At 33.8% G+C, this 19,314-nt stretch overlaps 3 protein-coding genes across 3 annotated transcripts; all 3 read left to right on the top strand.

Moving 5' to 3' along the window:
• Window positions 1-2,592: 2,592 nt before the first annotated feature.
• On the top strand, window positions 2,593-3,171 carry LOC131872353 (uncharacterized). Its single transcript, XM_059216061.1, has one exon. It carries the CDS (start codon window positions 2,593-2,595, stop codon window positions 3,169-3,171), a length of 579 nt encoding a protein of 192 aa, XP_059072044.1.
• Window positions 3,172-3,243: 72 nt separating this feature from the next.
• On the top strand, window positions 3,244-11,993 carry LOC131048750 (pathogenesis-related protein PR-4-like). The gene is made up of 3 exons (XM_057982812.2): window positions 3,244-3,423; window positions 11,492-11,749; window positions 11,829-11,993. Exons 1-3 carry the CDS (start codon window positions 3,244-3,246, stop codon window positions 11,991-11,993), a joined length of 603 nt encoding a protein of 200 aa, XP_057838795.2.
• Window positions 11,994-18,501: 6,508 nt separating this feature from the next.
• LOC131030267 (pathogenesis-related protein PR-4-like) lies at window positions 18,502-18,997 on the top strand. The gene is made up of 2 exons (XM_057960997.2): window positions 18,502-18,753; window positions 18,833-18,997. The coding sequence occupies exons 1-2, from the start codon at window positions 18,502-18,504 to the stop codon at window positions 18,995-18,997; spliced, it is 417 nt and encodes a 138-aa protein (XP_057816980.1).
• Window positions 18,998-19,314: the final 317 nt, after the last annotated feature.

The raw sequence follows: 19,314 nt of genomic DNA on the forward strand, positions 1-19,314 counted from the left end.
ATCAGCTCATATTATAGTAGTTGTGTTGAGTATATAGTCATGGCTTTTAAGGTTATGAGGTGGATTGCTCTATGCTTCTTCCTGGCTTCCATTCTTTTTGTTAATGGTGAGACGTTTACCACGTCCACTCCGTATGATTCTGTTGGTTGTAATTACGACCTTGATGGGCTATTTTGCGCTACAATTGACTCTAATCAGACATTAGAGTTTCGCAGCGAATACCTTTGGACTGCGTATAGTGACAAAGCAGGCCAGCCCATGGAACCTTCCCTCTGCGGCACCTGCATCTAAGTAAAATGGATCATATATATTAACAATTTGTTAGCTTATATATATTATGCTTATTGCCTAATCATTTGAATTGTTACAGGTGACAAATGATTCGACGGATCAAATGTGATTGTACGAATTGTGGACCAGTGCCAAAATGGAGGACTGGTTTTAGAAACTGATGCTTTTAATGCCATCAATTATTCAATGAAAATTATGGATATTTTTTAATAATAGGTACAGATCTAAGATCTAAAATATCAAGAAAAAGATTGCGGAAGGTATCTCTCTGCAAAAACGGTTAGCCTTTAATGGAGAATGTAAGAAAGCAGTTTGTGAGATTGATCTGACTAGCGACACTGAGGAAGACAGATCATTGTGGGCAGACCTTGTAGTGACTGGAAGAGTTGTGGGTCCTAAGTTGACAAACAATGCAATCAAAGAATGGATTGCCAAGCGTTGGGGAACGAATCTGGTGGTCAAATTCATACCCAGAGGCTTCTTTGTGGTGGTGTTTGCTGAGAATTCAGAGAGGAATAGAATCTTGTGTCAAGAAAACTGGTTTTTAGGAGATCATACTCAACCGTGGTCTCCAAATTTCGATCCATTACCGCTTGCGGTGTATGATAAACATGTTTGGATTAGATTGTACAATCTCCCCATCGAATATTGGGGAGACATTAGCAAGGAGAAAATAGGCCGTTCTTTGGGGACTTTGCTCGAGGACGATGAAGGTATTGTGGAAAAAGATTTGTACATATATGCTTGGTTAAAGATCGCCGCGGTTAAGGAACTTCCATCTTATATCACATTAATCACTTCGAGGGAAAGTGGATACAATAGGTTGAGCTAGTAAAAGAAATATCGGTTTGTAATCGATGTGGTAGTAAATTTCATTTTGAAAGGGAATGCAGGCTTTTTGTGAGGAGAGCCCGGAGAAGATTTTCTCAGAAGGTAAAGTCTAAACAGTTTTGGGTGGAGAAGAACAAACCTCTTCAGAATTTTCTTTGTCTTCCTTCTATTTTGGGTTCAGGGAAGGAAGTCATTGGGACGATTTCAGGTAATTGCACAGATTCTAGAAAGGAGGTCCTGACGGTTCCGAATCCGGATGTACCAAATTTTGTTGAGCAACTTACAAGAGAGGTGAAGACAAAAGTGGAGATTGCAGAGGCTAGTTCTTCCTCAAGTTCGAAGAAAGAGTATGATATGGGTTGAGAGGATGGTGGAGAACAGAGTGATGGTTTGGACAACCTTGATCTTAGATGTATCAACCAATCTGCTAATGTCCTTTTGGGCAGAGCCAAAGGAAGTAGGGGTAGAAGAAGCCTCAAACAAGTTAGAGAAGATAGAGCCTCTGAAAAAAGGCAGGACGCCCCTCCCTTGGGATTCAATGAAGATTCTTACATGGAACATCAGGGGTTTAATGACCCTTGACAAAAAACGCTTGGTCAATAGGTCTATTAGTAAATTAGACATCGATGTGGCCCTGTTTCAAGAGACCAAGCTAAATGAAGAGAAAGCTAAGGGGTTTTTGAAATCCATCAATAAATGGGATGGGATGTTTCAGACCTCTAGAGGATTTGCTGGGGGTCTAGGTGTATTGTGGAATCCAGTCTTTGTCGATGTGCAACCTGTCACCTCCAATTTTCACTAGATGGCTTGTAGTGTCAAAAGAATCAAAGACCAATTTGAATTTCTTCTTATTAATGTTTACGGTCCTACTAAAATGGAAGAGAAGCTTTAGATTTAGAGAGAGGTTTTTGCTCTAGTAGGAACTTTTTCAAATAATAATTTTATTTTAGCTGAAGACTTTAATGCATTGTTGGAGATGGAAGATAAAGTTGGAGGGCTGAAGAAATATTCTAAAGTTATGGACGACTTCAGGGACTTTATTGAGACCATTAAGGTGGTGGACATTATTCTTAAGAATGACAGGTTTACTTGGACAAATAGAAGGCTTAATTTCTCAAACATCTCAGAAAGATTGGATAGATTTTTTGCTGGTGACTTTTGGATTTTGGGCCAGTTTGATCTTTTCACAATCATTTTCCATTGTTATTGAAAATAGATCAAGAAAAGATTAAGCAGAGAAGATACTTCAAGTTTCTTAGTATGTGGTGGAGGGACCTTAGTTTCTTAGATAAGATGAGAGAGTGGTGATCAGAAGCATATATATTTTCAGGCTCCCCAAGTTATTGCTTTGTCATGAGAATGCAATTTTTGAAACACAAGATCAAAATTTGGAACAAAGAATCCTTCAAAAACATCTTCTCTGAAAAATTGAGATTAGAGGAGGAATTGGAGGTGCTTAACTCCAGAGTGATGGCAGTTGGTATGACCAATCACAAATACGAATTGGAAAAGAGTTTGAAAGAGAAATACCTAGAAGGTTTAAAGAGGGAGGATCTATACTGGAAGGACAAATCCAGGGAGTTGTGGATTGCTGAAGGTGATGCAAATGCAATTTTTTTTCATGCCTCAGTCAAGGTGAAGAGATTGTTTAATAAGATCTCCATTATTAAGAATGATGGTGATAGATGGTGTGTGTCCTCAGAGGATATTGAACAAGCGACAATTGAGCATTTTGTAGATGTTCTGGGAAAAGATGCTTCTCTAGATTCTATCAACTTCCCTTTGGTGGAGGATTCCATTACAAATTTAGTGTCGGGCGAAGACAACAATATGTTGTTGACCCCGTTTTCCATTGAAGAGGTGAAAGAGGCCACCTTTTCTATCCATCCTCATAAATCTCCTGACCCAGATGGTATAATGACAGAAGTGTTTCAGGCTTGTTGGGATTTCATGCGATCTAACATCTGGATGGTGTTGGAGTTCAAGAAGAGAAGGAAGTTTATTAAGGCCATCAATCATATGATGATAGCTCTTATCCCCAAGAAATAGTGCTGTGAATCTATGTTGGACTTTCTGCCTATATCTCTCTGCAATTCCTTATACAATATTATTGCTAAGGCTATGTCTAGCAGATTGAAGAAGATTCTTCCGAAGTTGATATCAGAAAATCAAAATGGCTTCACGGCAGGTAAAGATATTATGGATAGCATATTTCTGGTGTCAGAAGTCCTTCATTCTATGTTCAAGGATAAAGTGAAAGGCATGGCCATTAAGTTAGATGTTTCAAAAGATTATGATAGGGTAATTTGGAATTTTCTGATCCATGTTCTTAGTAAATTTGGATTTGCCAATAAGTGGTCCGATTGTGTAAAGTTTTGCATCTCCATGGTAAGTTTTTCTCTTTTGGTGAATAGTTCGGTTTGTGGATTTTTCGAGGCTACTAATGGTTTGAGACAAGGAGATCCACTGTGTCCTTTTATTTTTGTGTTGATGGTTTAGGTTCTAAGTAAAAACATCAAAAAATGCAGTAGGATGGGGTTCTGAAGGGGCATTAGAGTTCATCGTCAAATTGATCCTATCACTCACTCCCAATTTGCAGATGGTGCACTCCTTTTCGAGGTTTCTTCTATGGAAGTGGTAGAGGTCATTAAAGCCATGTTAGATGAATTTTCGAGTGCCTCTGTTCAATTTATGAATAAAGAGAAATCGAAGATAAGTTGAAATATCAGATTTGTTCTTTTCCTCTTAAATATCTGAAAATTCCCATCAATGTGGGAGCGAGGCAAACTTAGATCTGGGAAGAAGTGATTAACAAGTGCAAAGCTATAAAAGTCTTGTGGAAGAATCGATGGCGATCCCAAGTGGGTAGGATTCAGATGATTAGGTCCATTCTATCGGCCATGCCAATATACAGTATGGCTTGCTTTAGGATGTCGAGTAGTGCCAACAACAAGCTAGGCAGTCTATTAAAGAGATTTTTGTGGGAAGGAGTGAAGGAGGATAGGAAAATCCCTATAATTAATTGGGACACATCATCTCTTTTAAAGGAAGAAGGTGGAGTTGGGCTTAGGAAGATGGGTCTCCAAAATGTGGCCCTGGGTGCAAAATTGTCTTGGAAAATATACAAAAACTCAAAGAAGCTTTGGTACATAATTATGAAATGCAAATACTTGGACTCAGAGGAGACAAACATAATTTTTACTGTGGCCAATGTAGAGAGATGTTCAACTATCTAGAATTTCCTATGGGAATGTAGGAACCTCATTACTAATCATTTATCTTAGCAAATTGGGAATGCACAGAAAGCCAATTTTGGGTATGATTCATGGGGAGGAGAGCGACCCTTAATAGATGATTTTGAAGATCATGGTTGGGTAACACAAGTTCAGGAGAGTTGTGGGGAGAAAGTACTCAAGTACATCGATGGTCCTGGTTAGGAGGGAAACATTATAGTATGAATGAGAATAGATATAGGTAAGAAGGAGCTTTGTTCCAAATTGGAATCCTTATTGAAGCAAAGACTGATGTTCATCACATTGGCAAAGGATAGACTTTCATGGTGTGCCTCTAAATCAAGAGAATATAAGGTTAAATGGGGATATGAAGTGCAAAGGAGCAGGTCAAGAAGTCTAGGTTGGCCATATAAATTATGTTGGCACAAGAGAATTTTACCTAAAGCAGGTGCATATTTGTGGATTTCTTTACACGACAGAGTGTTCATGGGAAATAGGCTAAAAATAATTGGTATAGCAAGACCGAGTTGGTGTGTCATGTGTATGCGAGATGAGGAATCTACTAACCATCTTTTGTACACTTGTCCAGTGGTGAGTTATTGTTGGGAATGGTTGTTTGATATGGTGGAGTTGAAAATTGTCAGGAATGCAGAGATGAAGGAATTTCTCTCTTCATGGCCTAATTCCTTTAACTCCAAGTGGAGGGATATTTGGCTAGTAGGACCAACTTTGTTAGTTTGGCACATGTGGAAACAAAGGAACAAAAGAATCTTTAAGGAGATCAACCTATCCAATGACAAATTAATCCTCAAGATTAAAGGAGCCATACAGGAAGTAGTAAGTCGCAATTTCAAGGAAAAACATGTGAGAAGACTCATGACTTGGGACAAGGTGATGAAGTCTAAATGGTCATTCAAAGAGACAGGTCAATTTCAGCTTAATGTCAAGATGTTGGATAGGCAGAAGGTCAAATGGAAGGTTCCCGAAAAGGGATGGACCAAACTCAAATTTGATGGTGCTAGTAAAGGTAATCCGGGTAAGGCAGGATTTGGGGTTGTCCTAAGGAATGAGGATGGGTCCTTTATTCCTTAGGACAAAAGGACTTCCACTAACTACACGAAGGCGGTATATATTTTAATTGTTCACTCGGGGTTATATCCAGGTCTGTCAACCATCTTCTCATATGTCTAATGTCAAAAATACACATGATATCCAAGATAGTTCTTAAAAAAATTAAATATATACACCCTTATTTCTCCACTAATATCCAAAATTCCCTTTTTATTCTCTGTCAGCAAAATTTGTAAACTCTTATTGCTTGTCATATCTGATTGAAATTTTTCAATTTACAGTGGTTAATTGAAAAGGAGACAAAGATGACTCTGAGAAACTCATAACATAAATGAGTTATTTCACAATGGTGAGTTCCATATTAAGAATAGTGACTTCATCATAGAAACCAAAATAAGAGCATTGGAAGTTGGATTGGAACTATTTGTGGACAAAGGTCTTTCAAAAGTGATCATTGAAGGAGATTCATAGATTGTCTTTAATGGATTTTCTAATCAAAAGTTCCTCAATTGGAAGCTAAGTAGATAACTTCCCAAAATAAATTGTCCTTTGGAGAGTATTGGGAATTATAGCCTAGTTCACACCCTGAAAGAAGCCAATAAAGAGAAAGATTTTTTGGTGAATTTGGGAGTTGAAACCAGGGAGATTTTTAAGATGATATGTCCTCATGATATTTTGGAGGCTCTTGGTAAGATTTTCTAGATTGATAGGCAGGACCCCTTTGGTGAAGGAATAGTGTGATGATCTTTTCCTCTTTTCTAGTTGTAATAGGTAGTAGGTGTTTGCATTGTACGGTTATGTACATGGAGGGAAATGTGATAAACTAGCACATTTAAGAGAGAGTGTTATACATGGCCAGTTTGTCAGTATGGGGGTGTTAGTAGGAGGTGGTATTTGTACACTTTCCTTGTGTGAGTCAAAGGCACATTTGACATAATATCCCAGGGGAGGAAAACAATGAACATTACATTTAAAATTAGTTTTCATACAAGTATTACTTATTTCAAAAGTATCATGACCAAACCAAGTCACATAATGCATCCTATAATAACTTAACTCATAGTAGACACATGTGATAGATTTGCAAAGGAAAAGAAGAATAACAACTTATTGCCTTGAGAGGAGTTGAATTATATGCTAGATAGTTGAGGATATTTATCTTAAAACCCTCTATTATTTTATTTTATTATCGTTATTCTTAGTGGTCTTTTATTCTTCTTTTATTTAACTATTATTTTTTCTATCATACTTTGCATCTCTAGTTTAACTCTATGTTTTTTGGTGGCCTTGATCTCAAAGCCCTGGAATTTTTTGGTGATTAGATGATTTTTGATAGTGATGTGTAATGGGTTGGGGCCTTTCCCCACTTAAATTATTCAAAATCATTTTTAACCTTAAATACTCTAGAAGATAAAAATGGTAAGCATGAATTATGACAAAACAACCTTTTGTGCTAAAATATTTAATTATGTGTCAATTTATATTTTCCCAAGGCTTGGCAAGCCCTTCCCTCTTGGAATCATTTTTAAAGTCAACTAATTTATCACCCTCTCTTAGGGAATCCTCTATGAACTTTTAAAATTTATGGGATATTTGACTTCTTTTAACCTTGTACCAATGAAGACTAATAGTAGTAGGGCCTCAATAATGAATAACTTAGTCATGGTTAAGCCAACCGCACTAACTTTAACTTGTCTCAAATTCAAGGAGTTAATGAACTTCTTTGATAGGATTAAATCATGACCTTTTATGGCTATAAAGTAATTGTAAACCCCATCATATTTTTAAATCCTCAAAATACTTTTCTCATTTAGCTTTTAATAGGTGGAAGACTCAACTGTAAGATTCTCACCACCATCAATTTATTTTCTTTTCTCATTTAGCTTTTAATAGGTGCATTTACCAAAAAAAGGAGCAACATGAATATATTATTTTTAAATTTATATTGGCATCTATGATCTTTCAAAGGAAAACTATCATTACAGGAATAGGTGTCCCTAGAGGCTAATGAACGTTTCCAAGCTTGAAAAATTAATAATTTTTAATCTTTCAATTCAAAATCATGTGTGAAATGAAGAATTGATAGTATCCAATATAGTGAATATTATATATTTATAAGTACTCCCTATACTTTTATGTCAATCTAGCCTATCTGTCATTTCAAAGGCTATGATAAATCACAAACTATATTTTCTTTCACATTTCATCATTTTTTATTATTTTGAATCTCATTTTGAATAGTAGAAGCTAGCTATACAAAGACAGACCAAGTGATCCTTCTAGAAACCATAATATCACTTTTTGTAGAACTGTTTATGGGTTTGACCTCACTGCAAGTGTGTGCTATTTTAAATTGTTCAAACTTCCTTATCTTTCCTAGTTTTTTGCTATGAGATTTATGAGTTCTATGGAATGCTAATATATTTTTTAATGAGGTTCATGAAAAATTTAAAATAACCCTCTACATGGAGATTTTTGACATTGTTTTAAATTAGATACTTGAATGCATTTGGGTCATGTACCCTTGCATTTGGGTCATGTACCCTTCATCTTCATTATTATTTTTATTTACTAAAAAATTTATGAATCATTCCACTAATTCATTGTGATCATTCATTACCAATTCTCTTCTTGCACAAAATACCCTCTCTTAGCTTTTGGATCATTATTGAAATTTAGCTTCATCCAACCCTTTACTAACATTTTCCATCCATTCAAACAATCTTACTAGGCTTTGGAACAACTAGTTCTAAGATAAGCATTCATGTAGATAACCAAAGTGACATAAGATCTCTTCCATAGTTAAATTCCAAGTTTATTTATTTATTGTGATCCCAACAATAGTTAAATTCTTAGAGATAGATTTTATTTTTACTAAGAGAAGTTGTTATGAAAAATTAATATCTTAGAAAACATTGTTATTTCTTTCATTCCATAAGTTCAACATGGCCCATGGGGTAGTGAATTATTGTTATTCCTTCAATCCTTCACCAAAGCAATTTTATATGGAGGATACCAACATAAAAGTACACCCTTAAATCAACAACCGTAGCATAAACCATGTTAAGACGATTTAGTATTATAACCTAGATAAAAACATAAAAGGAAAAATGTAGGAGCATATGGGTTATTATTTCTTAGTTGTGTTTACAAAGTAAGATTTTGCTGGGGAAATAGAAACCCCTATGCTTCATGTTATCCTAATTTTATATTTTTTTGTCCAAAGTGGCCAAACAAAAGAAGTTGATCTCATGAGCAAGTGAATGGCTCTAGGCCCTAAGCCAGTTGAAAATAATATTGATCTAGATCATGCATTAGAAGTATCTTAAAGAAAAAAATATAATTCTATGAAGGATGAAGATTCCTTATTCTAACATCCTATTTTGCATCATTCAAGTGAAGCATGGATTATAATTCTATTTTCAATTTTCCAATTGAAGTATAGAGGCCATTTGACATAACAATATAGTGTTGAGATCTATCCAAGCCTTCTAATTTTAAAATTTAATAGAGTTGTTTTTGACACCATATTGACATATGTTGGAAAGATAATAATGTAGTTGGAGAATGCAAAAACCCCTAAAAGTTTCTCATCGCTTCACCACACATCTTCCTAGATGTTAATGGTATCTCATCTCCCAAGCTTCCATTTAATACCTTTGATAATGAGGCTCTTAGATTTATAAGGAGATTCTATAGAGTAGATCCTTTTGAAATTGATTGATTAGTCATGAAATTTTTATTGAGAGAGATTTATTAACAAGACTTAAATATTATAATCCTAGACCTCTTTTTCTTTTAATTTGAAAAACTTATTCTTAGTCATTTAATGCCAACCTTCTTTATTCTTCTATTTTTAATCCAAAAGAATTTAAACTATACTCATTCTATCATTTTTGGCCTTAAAGGAAAGTGTTTTGGAATGTGAGATGTAATAAGTAGGGAGGCTATATAGGTAATAATTGAGGAGGAGTAACTTACTAGCATGACCTAACAACTTACCTTTCCAACAAGAAAGATTTTTTCAAAATGATTTTTTTTAATAATCTCATTCCAAGTTGAGGATTCAGTCATTTTGACCAAAAGAGGAAGAGCATGATAGATAGTAGCCAAGTAATCAATATAAAATCCCAATATAATAGTCATTTTCTTTTGAAGTCTTTTCTCATGCTAAAGAAGAGTCTACTTTTTAATAATTGATATGAAAGTCAAAGACTATAACATGATTATTGGGAATATTCTTCCACCCTGTAGATGTAAGAAGAGAAGGAAACACAAACAAAATTGTTTCATGTATGATTTTTTTATGGTATGAGAATTGAAGAATTGATGAAAGTCTTATACCTTGCTTGAAACATGTTCGAGATATTTTTTTATAGTACTTCATCAAATAGGATAAATAAATAAGATAAAGCATTCCCCTCCTTGGGTCCCTTTCCAATTTCAAATAACACTTGGTGAATGCCATTAATGAGTAAGGATAATTTGAGAGTGATAACATATTTTTGAATTAGTTTCAATAGTTTACCTTAGAAGCCAAATTTATTGAGTTTAACAAATAACAAGCTTTAACTTACCCTGTTGTAGGTCTTATAAATATCTATTTTTAGGAGAATACTTTATTGTTTTTATTTGTCCATTGATTCGATAATTTGATGAGATTTGATGAAGGAATCAATGGTTTTATTCCCCTTTATAAATCCTTTTTTATTTAGAGCTATCATCTTGTCCAAGTAAGGTTGAAGTCTATTAACCAATAATTCTAGATAAGATCCTACAAATAGTGCTATGTAGGTTGATTGGTCTATAATAGTGAATACCTTTCAGATGGATATTTTTTGAGATTAGGACAATGAATGCATTGTTAATTTTTATTATAATTGAGCAAGAATTTATGAAATCCATGATCACCAAAAAAATATCCTATCTAACTATATCTCAAAATTATTAGAGGAAAGGGGGAACCCATCAAAGATAGGGCCCTTAGAAGGTTGAAAGGAGAAAGAAAAAATTTAAAATTCTTCCAAGTAAATATGTCTTTCCATTAACTTGTTATCTTCATCATTCAAATTTTGGGGGATAACATCAAGCATCTCACATGTAATCATATAATTGTTATCCACATGTTCAACAAGATTAAAAGATGAGAAAAAGCATGTGGGAATGTTACATATTTGTTTGTTAGATTCAATCAAAACACAATCTTCATTAACCATACTAGTGATTGAGTTCCTCTTATTGTGTTTGAAAGTGAATTATTGACAAAACCATGCATTCGTATCTCCTAAGGTAAGCTGGATAATCCTATATATATGCTTCTTTAATATTTCTTTTATAATCACCACCTTCTCCTTCTCTCTTATAGTAGTTTCCTTTCATTGAATATGCTCATCATTGTTTCGTTCATTCATTTATTCATATGTTTTTTCTAATTTCTTATTTTAATTATCTTTCTACTTGAATATGTTTCCAAAAGAATTTTTTTTCCACTTTTAAAAATTTTCCTTTTTCAAGCCAAGGTAGTACCCACTTGTAGTTAATCCCTTTTTTAAAAAAATTTATAAATTAAGAATGGGAGGATTTCATAAGTGTGTGTACCTAAAGGGGTAAGGGTCTTTCTTCAAAGTTTCAACCCAATTTAGAAGTAGGGAGGGGTCTTCCTTCGAAGTTTCAACCCATTTTAAAAGCAGTGGTTTTCCATTCCAATAAACAATTATATATTGTAATAAGATTTCACATATTAATAATGTAAATGAATAATGCACATCATTTAATGATATATCGACCCTTAATTGAAATAGCTAATATAACATTAATGTAGTACGTTGCCCATTTCAACGAAGAAACCGAGAAACCTTGTTGCCGAATTCAATGAACAAACTAACAAATCCTAATGGGAATCGTCCGAAGAATCAATAAGCTAAGGGCTGCACGGCCACCATGATAAAATATTGGGAATAAACCCTAATGATAACGCTATAAATTATTGGATTCATTCTTCTGAAGACAACATCGCCTGCCTTAACACAACAATCAGTTCATATTATTCTGGTTGTATTGAGCAGTTATTCATGGCTTCCAAGCTTGTGAGGTGGATTGCTATATGCTTCTTTGTGGCTTCAATACTCTGTGTTAATGGCGAGACATTGACCACGTCCACTCCGTATGATTCTGCTGGTCGTAATTACGACCTTGGTGGCCTATTTTGCGCTACAATTGACTCTAATCAGACATTAGAGTTTCGCAGCGAATACCTTTGGACTGCGTATTATGACCAAGCCGGCCAGCCCATGGAACTTTCCCTCTGCGGCACATGCATCCAAGTAAAATGGATCATATATATTTAGAATTTGTTATGTTATATATATTATGCTTATTTCCTAATCATTTCAATTGTTACAGGTGACAAATGATTCGACGGATAAAAATGTGATCGTACGAATTGTGGACCAGTGCCAAAATGGAGGACTGGTTTTAGAAACTGATGCTTTTAATGCCATTGATAAGGATGGGAAAGGAAAGCATGACGGCCATATGCTTACTACCTACAAGTTCGTGGGCTGTTAGAACAATCTCACAGCCTCAATTATGTCTGCTCCCTCAGTTCACCAGTTGTTCTATGAATAAAAATGCTTGCGACTGTCACAAGATCTTCGTGCATGTTGGATTTCCTATGTTCGACTATTTATCAGATACCATAAATTTTAGTTTTGCATTAAAATGCTAAGTGCTTTAAAGAAATAGAAAGGAATCAGCGAACAATTGCTTTTGACTCATGTTTTGAATGCTTTTTATATGGGAAATAATTATGTTCGTGATTCATTTAATAAAAATTATAGTTATTTTTTTAATAGTAGGCATATCCAAGATTCTCAATATCATTCTAAATTATTTTGACAAACAAGTAATTAAATTGAGATACTATTTTTTAGTCCAATCATTCTCGCATAGCATTGATGATATATATCCAATTTTGTTAAAAATTATGTTACAAATCGAACCTCAAAATTACAACTTAATGTATGCCATTTTATCTTTTTCATTGTTATAAAAATGGTATTATATTTCTACTACATTTTAAAAGATATAACTTGAAATAGCTCCTAGCTACCTCGCATATCATTTATAATATAAATAAGAGAATTGGTTTCATGTAATATACTTTAGTAAAGATCAAATCATATAAAAAATAATATTATAGATATATATTCAACCTTCTTTATAACATTTTATATATTGTAAATCATAAGAAAAATTTATGATCATCAAAAGCATGATAACACTACGATTTAGTAGTAGTTTATAGCTATCAAAGTAAATTTATGCATTGCAAAAGAATTAGGATCAATTATCTTAATTAAATTGAAGTCACATTGGGAAGGCAGATATACATCATAAATAAGCTACAAGGGAACGACAAGATTTCTTTTTCCACATGCAAAGGTTTAGAAAATATGACAATTTTTTACATGTTGATGCGTAAACATCAAAATATATGTGGGAAATGATTAAATATTTTTATATCTAATGAATTGTAGCATAAACAAAGCCATGTACTTTTTGAAATTTGTCATAAAATTCTACAAGTGCCTAAAACAATTCATCCTTATTCAACCATCTTAGATATACACCTTAAAATATATGTGGGAAATGATTAAATAATTTTAATATCTAATGAGCTGTAGCATAAAAAAAGGCATGTACTTTTAAAAATTTGTCACAAAATTCTACAAGTTCCTAAAAAAAAATCATCCTTATTCAATCATCTTAGATATACACCTTGAAAATTATTTTTATACAAAAAAATTAAATTAAATTGCATACTAGTTAATTTTGTTTTTCAGTGCTCTTATTTATCTAGCCTCTAATCCATTAGAGGATTTAGTTTGAACTAAGTAGATGTAGGAAATATTTTCTTTCGTATTATCATTTCTAATTGAATTTACTATATACTATTGATAGCCAAATTTCTCAACAATGTCTATCAGAATTTGGGAAAGACCCTAAGACAGGTAGCATGTTTAATAAAACATATTTCTAAATCAAACTCTTATAGGGTAATCACGCACTTGCCTCTTCCTTCCCCTAACTCATTGTTTATCATCATTGAAATAAAAACAACATCAAGAACAATCACAAATATATTCTCAAAATGTAGAACTTAAAATTCTCTTTAACAATTACCAAGGAATAAAATTACTTCTTCCTGTTATGTTTTATTATTTTTAAATTATTTAAGGGAGAACTCATTAGATCTTTGGACCTCTCATCTCCTACATTATTTTGTGTCAAAAAAGTGTGAACGTTTAGAAATTATTTAATATATATAAGATATTTTAGTTTATATTGGGCTACACAAAATATGATAACTAGAAATTCCATTAAATATTATTATCATTTTAAGAATACCATTTATTCAATGAATAATATTTATAAAGCTACAAATAAAATCTTGTTAAGGTTAACCTTACCAAACAAACGATTTCTATTCCTTTTAGTTACTTGGTAAGAAATATTTTTGATTGCTTCAATCCTTTCTATGCTAATCGATAACAAGACCTAGAAAATTAGCCTTAATCACTTCATAAATGTATTTATTAGGAATCAATGACATTCTAGACTCTTTACACTTTTTCAGGACCTTTATCAAATTAAAGGCCACCCTCCTCTAAATTATTTAAGATAAAGTTAATTCATGCCTAAAAATAATGATTCAATTTCATATAAAACCTTTAAATAAAACATTCATGACCGTAAAAAGACAGCTCTATCATTAATCAAGCATAAGGGAATACTCCTGTATGGAAACATATCCTACTGATTAGTGAAGGTGGTCTTTTATTTCTCTTCTTTCTTTAACATCACCTGAATGCGGACTAAATATCCATATAAAAATGGCCACAATTATTATCTATTAATAATTAATAATACTTAATTAAAGGGTTAAAAGGATAATTGTCTAATTTAGATACTTTATTAATATTTTTTAGTGCACACAACCTAATTTCTCTATTCTTCTTTCTAAAAAGTATAAAATTAGCAGCCCAAGCATAGTGCTCACCTAGAAAAATAATTCTTGTAAATAACAACTTTTATGCCTCTTTTTGTATCATAATAAAAAGGAAGCTCCTCTTAGGTCTAGATTATGAAGGAATTGATTGTTGATAAAGTTCAAAAGATTCTTCTTGCTATCAAATTGAACATGAGAACCACCAAACTTCTCCTTATCCTGAAGAGTATTGAAATCACCAATTACTAACCAATCAACATTGAGAAATTGATCTCTAAACATGGCTAGACTCTTCTAGAATTTCCTCCTATTAGATTTATTATTAGGGGCATAGATATTGGACAAAATCTAGGAGAAATCATTATTGATATGCTTGAATCTAACAACTATATGATTAGCATCTTCCCAAATGCAAGATCTTGAAACAAAAAAGTAATTCCAAACATAACACAACCTCTTGATACAACATCAAAGCTATTATAATGTACGCCATAGTTCTGAAAAAATTTCATTTTTATAACTTTATCTTTTGGCATCTTGGTCTATTGAATAACCATAATGTTTGGTTTATGATCTCTAAGAAAATTTGACAAAATATTCTGCTAGTGTGGACCATTGAGCCCTCTTATGTTCCAAGTCATAATCTTCATTGTTTAAAAGGGGTGTTGTTTAAGCATAGTTTAGGGATAGTTTTTTGAATCCCATCTACAATACTCTGAAGACTAGCATGCTCCATGTGCCATTTTGATGACTTTCATTCAGAACTCTTGGTATTTCTATAGTCATCCTTTATCCTATTTCTTGTAGAGACTCCAAAAGTTGCTGACTTTTTGTTTCCCTTTTCCCTTTCCACCCGTGTGAAAGGTGGATCATCCTTGATTTCTGATTCCTCCTAGATTTTATTTTCTTTACCAAAATGCTTTGGCTTTCCAGATCCTGATTTTTTAGAAGAACTAAGATTCTCCTAAAAAATAAGGGAATCTTAAAAACAAAACACAGAGATAGAAGATTCTCCATTTAATGCATTTATGCTCTGATCTCCAAAAGTAGGACGAACCACTTTAGGAGAAAGAGAAACATCAACTCTAGATGATTTTCCATCTCCAAAGTTTGGATTAGTAGTATCCACATTTTCCATTGCCCTAGGATCAACCACATCAGAGCCTTCATCCTTGTTCAAAGATGCTAACTTATTGATTATCCATGTGGAAGATTCCAAATACAAGTCTCCTATCGATCTAGGAATGTGATCTTCTTTCAACTCCCCAGACACCTAGCCTTCCTCTTTCTCATTATGAGTATCTTCTATTGAAACATTACTAACAATGTGTTTCTCCTTATCACTTCTTTGCTCATCTATATTCGAGGATGGATTCATCATATCTGGAATACCCTTCCATTACCTAGGTTTGGCTCTCCACACTTTCTGGTTCCCTTCATTTGGCTTTACCACTTTCTTCTGAATTCTAGAGGGACATTTTTTATCCCAATGGCTTGATTTTTTGTAGTTAAAAAAAGAAAAAGGTAGAGTCTCAAACTCTATAGTCTACTCCCGTGTTCCCAATTTTGACACAATAGAAATCAAGGTGGGAATATCCTTAGATTGAAGGATTCCAACACATATTCTGGCATACACAAGCCTTTTCTTGGTAGCAGTCATGGGATCAATGGAAAGGAGTTCCCCAAAAGAACTAGCTATTCCCTTAAACACATCTTCATTTAGATATTCCGTTGGTAACCTAGGAAGATGAACCCAAATAGGGAAAACTTCAAAGGTGAAATATAAAAGACCCAACTTTAGGGACCATTTTTTTAAAGCTAAATAATCCTTACTAATAACCCAGGGTCCCCGATAGAGAGTAGCCAACATGTCCTCCTCATAGGAGAAGCCAAAAGAAAAAAACACTTTTGGTAATGCAAAAACCTCCACTTGAACAATGAGACACCATTTTATTTTAACAAAAGCTCTAGCAACCTCAATATTGGGTCTAGGTCCCATGAACTTTCTAGCTAAGGAGGAACCCATAAGAGAAATGTTATAGTCAATAATAGAATTAGGCACAACAGTGGAAAACTTACCTTGCTTAGTATCTAAGAGATTGCAAATAGGAGAACGAGAGGATTTTCTAATGGGTTTCACCCCAAAAAGTGAGACCCATGATTTATGGAACTCCAACCCCAGTTTACCCTTCCTTTTTTTCTAACTTAGCAAGTGCACATGGGTCCCTAGGATTCTGAGCACATGGATCCCCATTATTTTGACCTAAAGTATTCGTTTCCACTAAGCCTGCTACGTCAATCCCTCTGGGATCCTCAAGAAGTCCCTCTAGCCTATCAAGCTTATCTCTCGAGGCCCCATTTGGATCATTTTGTCCTGTTCCTGCATGTGATTCCCCTATGTTTGCCTCTAGATTAGAATCTGGTACTCCCTCCTTGCCTGCTGATTTGAATCCACCCTTCCTGCCTAATTTTACACCGCTCTACATCATTTAATTGATGTTTACTTTCTCCTCATTAGCTTATTGATTGATTTTGTTGGCTTGTTTATGAAGATGAATAGGTACCTTTTTAGGAGTAGAAGGAGAAAGTGAAAGAAAAGCAAATTGGACTAGGAGAGTAGGTAATACTTGAGTTTCCTCCCTAGATGATTATTGTGTTGGTGATGCTCTAGTACTTGATTTTCTTTATAATATTTTTTCTTCAACCACTTTGTCCACTTCATCCACAACCTACACCATATGAACCCCATATTTCTTGGTGTTATTTATCTCCAATGTTGCATTATAAGAAGTTTTTAAATTTTTTTTTTCCAAACTACTATAGAGGATTTAGTGGGAGTCTATTACAAGCGATGTGATCATCTATATAAATTAGATGCATCAACGACCATCTAGTTATTTGAATCACTACTCTTATTCTTTATTTATTGTAAAACAATGAGAATTATCAAGTGATTACAACATTCAACAACAATTAAAAAAATTAGGAACCAAAAGACACTATAAATTGATATGGTGAAAGCATTTTGAGAAAAAACTCAACTAGAGAAAGAGGACAAGTATATTATTATTCTTCAAATGAGAGATGACAACAATAATACAGTTCACTTCACTTCTCCAACCAAACTTATAACACCTAGATACTTGCATATAACTCATACAAAACTACTACGCAATGATTAAATTTATAGAAAACTAGTGGAGGGAAAGCCATAGTGTTAACCCAAAAGAAGAGCATGAAAAAGACTTGCAAAAACCCATTCCTAGGAAAATAGACAGCCATGAGACATATATAATATTGATTTCATTTGAATGGCACCCAACATAGTGCCTAACCCATAGCCATTTAAATATTTAGCTTCCTTGATGCTCTGAAACCCTTTAAATACACTTTGAATCATCCAACGTATAACCTTTGACCTTCAAATATTGCGTGTTCAAAGAATAGCTTATCATATCCCAACGTACATGCCTAAAAGAGTGCATTTTATCCATCTTGACTTATTGTATACAATTTTTATCATAAATATTTTGTTTAAATAAAAGTTTTTTAATAATTTAAAATTAACTAATAATGTAAAAAAGCTTTATTAAATTTTATTAAAGATTACCAATTCTAAACTTCCGTTGCATGTCTTACACAAATAATGGTTGATTACATCAACAGAAATTGTTTCCCACACTAAAACAATGTTGAAATAGATATTACCGAACAAACATTTGTTTACAGAGAATACTCCAATCATAATTCCATTCCATTGCCGGTCTCCATGAAGAATACGAGAAATCATCTTACAAGTCATTGATGTAAAACAAGTATTCGTTTTAAACTTCACCGTCGCTCGGAGTTGGATATATCAAAATTTAAATTAATCCTTGGTCCTATTTGTCTCGCAGCCGGCCCCATAGAAGAAATAAACCAAGGGCTGCACGGCCACCGTGATAAAAAAATGGAAATAAACCTGATGCTAACGCTATAAATGCTAGGAGTCATTCTTAGAACAATATCGCCTTCCTTAACACAACAATCAGTTCATATTATTATTGTTGGGTTGAGAATATAGTCATGGCTTCCAAGGTTGTGATGTGGATTGCTCTATGCTTCTTTTTGGCTTCCATACTGTGTGTTAATGGCGAGACATTGACCACGTCCACTCCGTATGATTCTGCTGGTCGTAATTACGACCTTGATGGCCTATTTTGCGCTACAATTGACTCTAATCAAACATTAGAGTTTCGCAGTGAATACCTTTGGACTGCGTATTGTGACCAAGCCGGCCAGCCCATGGAACTTTCCCTCTGCGGCACCTGCATCCAAGTAAACTGCATCATATATATTTAGAATTTGTTAGCTTATATATATTATGCTTATTGCCTAATCATTTGAATTGTTACAGGTGACAAATGATTCGACGGATCAAAATGTGATCGTACGAATTGTGGACGAGTGCAAAAATGGAGGACTGGTTTTAGAAACTGATGCTTTTAATGCCATTGATAAGGATGGGAAAGGAAAGCATTACGGTCATATGTTTACTACCTACAAGTTCGTGGGGTGTTAGAACAATCTCAGAGCCTCAATTATGTCTGCTTCCTCAATTTGTCAGTTTTGCTTTGAATAAAAATGCTTGTGATTGTCACAAGACTTTCCTGCATAATGGATTTCCATTGTTCGACTCTTTCATAGATACCATAGGTTTTAGTTATGCACAAAAATACAAGTGCTTTTGAGAAATGGAAAGGAATTAGCAAAACAATTGCTTTTGACTATGGTAGAATACTTTTTATATGAGAAATTAATTAACAAAGCAATTGCTCGGACAAGTGTGTTGTTTTATTTAGTGTTGAATAAAAAATATATTATTATGTTTTATTGTGA

This window comes from Cryptomeria japonica, unplaced genomic scaffold (assembly GCF_030272615.1).
Source record: "Cryptomeria japonica unplaced genomic scaffold, Sugi_1.0 HiC_scaffold_572, whole genome shotgun sequence".
Taxonomy (NCBI): Eukaryota; Viridiplantae; Streptophyta; class Pinopsida; order Cupressales; family Cupressaceae; genus Cryptomeria; species Cryptomeria japonica.

Bases quoted from the DNA above. Each gene is read 5' to 3' on its own strand.
- LOC131048750 (XM_057982812.2), top strand. From the start codon at position 3,244: ATGTCTAGCAGATTGAAGAAGATTCTTCCGAAGTTGATATCAGAAAAT. The intron at 3,424-11,491 runs GTAATTTGGAAT...TGTATTGAGCAG, and splicing joins TTTCAAAAGATTATGATAGG to TTATTCATGGCTTCCAAGCT. The intron at 11,750-11,828 runs GTAAAATGGATC...CAATTGTTACAG, and splicing joins TCTGCGGCACATGCATCCAA to GTGACAAATGATTCGACGGA.
- LOC131030267 (XM_057960997.2), top strand. From the start codon at position 18,502: ATGGCTTCCAAGGTTGTGATGTGGATTGCTCTATGCTTCTTTTTGGCT. The intron at 18,754-18,832 runs GTAAACTGCATC...GAATTGTTACAG, and splicing joins TCTGCGGCACCTGCATCCAA to GTGACAAATGATTCGACGGA.
- LOC131872353 (XM_059216061.1), top strand. From the start codon at position 2,593: ATGGCAGTTGGTATGACCAATCACAAATACGAATTGGAAAAGAGTTTG.